The sequence below is a fragment of the Erpetoichthys calabaricus genome, chromosome 6, assembly GCF_900747795.2.
Source record: "Erpetoichthys calabaricus chromosome 6, fErpCal1.3, whole genome shotgun sequence".
Lineage (NCBI taxonomy): Eukaryota > Metazoa > Chordata > Cladistia > Polypteriformes > Polypteridae > Erpetoichthys > Erpetoichthys calabaricus.
In genome coordinates, this window is record NC_041399.2 from 99718264 (window position 1) to 99722905 (window position 4642).

The 4642-nt window shown below is 40.3% G+C and overlaps 1 protein-coding gene across 1 annotated transcript; it reads left to right on the forward strand.

The window, feature by feature from the left end:
* The first annotated feature begins 2644 nt into the window (after nucleotides 1–2644).
* LOC127528326 (uncharacterized) lies at nucleotides 2645–4353 on the forward strand. The gene is made up of 4 exons (XM_051928762.1): nucleotides 2645–2995; nucleotides 3091–3246; nucleotides 3411–3503; nucleotides 3811–4353. The coding sequence occupies exons 1-4, from the start codon at nucleotides 2645–2647 to the stop codon at nucleotides 4132–4134; spliced, it is 924 nt and encodes a 307-aa protein (XP_051784722.1). The 3' UTR covers nucleotides 4135–4353.
* Nucleotides 4354–4642: the final 289 nt, after the last annotated feature.

The window sequence follows — 4642 nt, forward strand, 5'->3', positions numbered from 1 at the left end:
AGGTAGTTGAAAAGAGTGGCTGGAGGTCCCAGCGTTTTCCTACGGCCAGTATTGTTAGTCAGGGGTGGCAGAGGAAACAGGTGGAATAAGGGGAGGTGGGGGCTGTTGCTGTCTGTGAGGGCACTCCCGACGAAAATGTCCAGTTTTACCACAAGCATGGCAAGAGTAGGAATTAACATTGGGATTAAAGGGAGAGGGAATAAAAGGATTACCACCTCGTCCTCTTCCTCGTCCTCGTCCCCTTCCTCTAAAGCCATATCCTCGACCTTGGTCAGGAGCATTCCTGGTATAATAGTTCATCTGTGCTGCCAATAATTTGGCATGAGAGTTCGATTCGGCCTGTTCAGCATGTCGTTTGACTTCATCAAACGTGGCACTTTCCCACTCAATACAGGAAGTGCAGACCTTGTTTTGTATATCAAAGCGCAAACCGGAAACAAAAGGTGGAACTGCAGCTCGGGTGCGGTCATCAGCATTTCCCAAGCCCGAGTGATTAGCCATCAGGTCTTGAATCCTCTGTGCCCATTCATCAACTGTTTCGTCTCTCTTTTGTTTTGCAGCAGAAATAAGGGACCAGTCCGTTCCTTTTTTATATGTTTCTGCAATATTTTGTCTCAACGCCTCCCATTGTGAGTTAAATTCGCCTTCTCCACCTATCCCCTGTCCTCGAGTTAAAACTGGGTTCCATACCCATGGAATGTCATTGCGGACACCCCTGCTAACAGTGGCCCATGTGGTCCCAAACTTTCGACGAAGTACCTGGGTCCATTCAGCAGCATTAGGCTTATACATGCTATCTAATTGATCAAGTTGTTCAACAAATTTTAGTCCTCCTACTTCCTTTGGATCTGGAAGTGCATTCACGACATCTTTTAGTTCTTGGATGTCCCAATTCCGATTTATCATAACTGTTGTGGGATTTTGGGGTCCAGCTGGATGGGCAGGGTTATAATGGGGATTGGGAACTTCTATTAAAGGGCTAGTAAGTGAAGGATTAGAGGAGAAAAAAGTTGGAGCTGGTTTGTGAGTGGAGGTTTGACTTCGAGTGCATTTGGAGACGGGGGTTTGTGTAGTACAGGGTGAGTCATAGTGATCTGTGCCTGGGGAATCATCAGGGGAAACTTCTGCTAGTTGTAGTGCAGGGGGGGGACAGTCGGAATGGGGAATAGAGGAGGGGATAATAGAGGTGCCTGAGGTCGGTTCTGAGGAGGGGAAAAAAATAATAGGATAAAGGGAGGGGAAAAAGATAATAGGATAAATCTAAACCTGTCTTTTTTTCTATAAATTTTTTAGGAGACCCATTTTTACGGGGCGTCTGTTGATCCTCCGAAAATAATCCCTCCAGCACTAATGATTTTGATCCCCCTGTGCGGCGATTAACAGGCTTACTGTTATAAATTCCCATTATATCCCCTTGCTCTCCCGGGTTCTGTATTTAATTTTCCAACTATATACTGATTCGCCTAATCCCTTGTACGTATGAATCAGCAAGGCATTAAGTGTGCCACTCACTAAACCTAACTGTTCCCTTCTTAGTTTCAAGGGGAGACACCTCCAACTATCGGTACTGATCCAATTTCCCAGGAGAACACGGCTTTGTTGCTTATTCCGTATGTAGATTTATTTATTCCTTCCTAACAGCAATCCTGCAATCTATGCTCTTTTCGGTTTATATTTCCATACCACCCCGTTACTCGTCCCGTTAGCCTGTCCGCTCACATCCCCGGGTTCCAGCTCAGGTGACTTCGTGTCCGATTCGGTTCAAGTCTCCATCACCTTAAGCAACCCGTTGAGATATGAGTATGACTAGACGGTCAACAGGAAACTCGCCCTCCCGTTATTTAGAAAATAAAAAATATTCGGAAATCCCCCGGTGCTTACCCCAGCCTGGAAATGTGCAAGCTCTGTCTGGAAATCCGTTCAGTCACCGTGGATGTAGCAAAGAGGAGACCAGGGGCTCCTCACGCAAGAACTGTTTCAGGACAAGGCAGTCCTAACTTTTGCCGGAGCTGCATGCTCTGCTGCCGGAGCTGAAGTTGACGGCAGTCCGCTGGTAAGACGGATCACTGAAATGGTCTTGCCGGAGGAGTCGACCGGCCGTCTCTTGCCCCACGTTTGGGCGCCAAAACTGTGGACGATATTTGTGACTGAAGACAGAGAAGAAAATTAAAATTAGTCAAAACCTTTTATTAATACATACCAAGCAAGGGTAAAATGTCAGAGAAACACAGTCCCAGGACACCGCGCTTCATCTGCCTCGAGCGCAGATGTCCTTGTTCTTTTATACCTTTCTAATCTCCTGATCGTTGACCACGTAAGCAAAAAATAGCATCCTGACTCATTGTACTTTTCCAATTTTGTAAAGTCATTACCCTAAAGGTATATTTTCTTGTCACACACATCATCAAAAGAAACTTCCAGAAAGTATACATGCTTCTTGTCACGTACGCAAAACACAAACAAGTTTCATCACTCTGTCCTATTTTCTATACACACATACATTTTGTTCAATTACATCTTTTTTTGTTTCCACAACGCCAACTTCTGTGAGGTGTCCGAGGCCCTGATAAAGAAGCACCCCTGCCTACAAGAGCCTGGGTCGTATAATGGATGCTCTGGGTGGAAACAAAGGCTAAAATATAAAATGGGAAATTATCGGACACAAATGAAGCTTTATGGTTGTCCAGAGCTTGCTGTAAATTCTGTAAAAAACAAGGCAAGGGAAGGTGACAGTGTCTACCCAGCAAAAAATGTGAAAAAGGCAAAGGGGGCCGAGGCAAACTACTTACCTGATTTACCTCAGGGTGAGACACCAGAAAGCCTTGAAGCGGATAGAGAAAAGCTTATGAGAGAGGCAAAGAAAAGAAACAATGAAAGAGTCATTCGAGAACTCATGGCAAAGACATTTGCCTATAGAAGGCACGAAGTAGTGAAGGAGCAGCCAAGGGTGGAGGATTTTATGAAGCGATGGCCTGCACTTTTCAAAGTGAATGAGGTATGTAACTTTTTTCCCTGAAAGTGTTTTATCTTAAAAATATTTGAATTTTTGAAGTTAGTTAATTTCTTTAACTTTAATCTTTTTCCTCTAAGATTAATGCTGAGTTCCTGCGGATTACTACAATCCCTCTCCAGTCCAAATTTCTTGCACAGCTGGACAAATATACCAACAAACTGACAAGCATCATAAGACATAAAGGAGGAGCTGCCCGCTGTAAGACTGCCAGTTTCATTCAAGCCATAGATCAGGTATGTTACATTTGCTAATTGCATTGAGGCAGCGATCTTGAATTCTTAGGCAATTTTTTTTTTTTTTTTTTTGCCCACATGAATTTAGTGTTTTTCTGTTTTGTTTTTTTTTTAATAAATGTCTGAGTCAGTGAATATTAATAAATGTGTACTTTTGTATCCAGAAAAATGATGTAAACATCAGAAGAGAGTTTGTGCTGAGGTCACTTATTATTTACCTTGGTGAGGATGACAAGGATCTTATCAAAGAATATCTGGTAAGGCTTAGTGTGCAATTTAACATTATATATTTATGCTATTTGTTTATTAATAGAGATTCGTGTTTTTTCCTTTACTATTAAATTTCACAGTATGTTCAGTCATGATTCTGACGTAATAGTCTGTATAGTCACTTGTGCAAGATATATTGCTTTATAGTTTGCCATTTTGATCGTATTTGTTATATGACACTGATAAGACATTATTATTCAATACTTTAATGGTTCATAGGGTTTATTTATCTATGTCAAAGTTCACTATATCATAATGGATGAGTATTTGTGCATCTTTATCTTTTAATTGTAGGATACATTAGGAGATGATGCTGAAAGAGAAATGAAGACACTCAAAATGGCCATATTTGTCATCCGTAAAGAGGGTGAAGGACCCTTTCACACACCTAAAGAAGTCGCCATTGTTATTGAAGGTGTAGAGGTGCTAAATGGACTACAGTCTGTTGCAGCAGCTTGTCCAATATTGTTTGGTCTAATGTATGCAATAAATCTTAGATACCCTAAAGAGTTAAAACTCACTTTTGAAGTTTTCCAAAAAGTGTTTATGGAACTGGAGGGAAATAAGAAATCTCCCAGAGTGCAGAGCCTAAGCAGTAAGCTTCTCAGCTCAGATTAATTTGGCGATAAATATATTTATGTCCAAGTTTTAAGACTACACCACAAAACAGTTTATTTGTAGAATATCATTTGTTGCTTTTTGAATTTGTCTTTAAACTCCTGTGATATTTTGCATTGATCTCCCTAACCAAGGTTATAGTTGTGTTTTAGTTCTTCTAATTAGTGTTTTGAAAGACGGCATTCATTGCAATAAGTCTAATAAAGCATTTGAAAGTTTATTATTCAAAAAAAAATTACAGAATTACCTAAACTGAATTTGCATTGCATTACTTGAATCTTTGGTAAATTGTTCAATTGGTTGTATGTATGTATGTATGTATGTGTGTGTGTGTGTGTGTGTGTGTGTGTGTGTGTGTGGATATATGTTCAAAATGTGAAATTGTGTATTTAATTATTGTTACTTAGTCTGTGTTAGGTTGAGTACTTATTTTTATATAATAATACATTTATGTAAAGTATATATACACACACACATTTTATGTATACTATATAATGTTATATAAGAC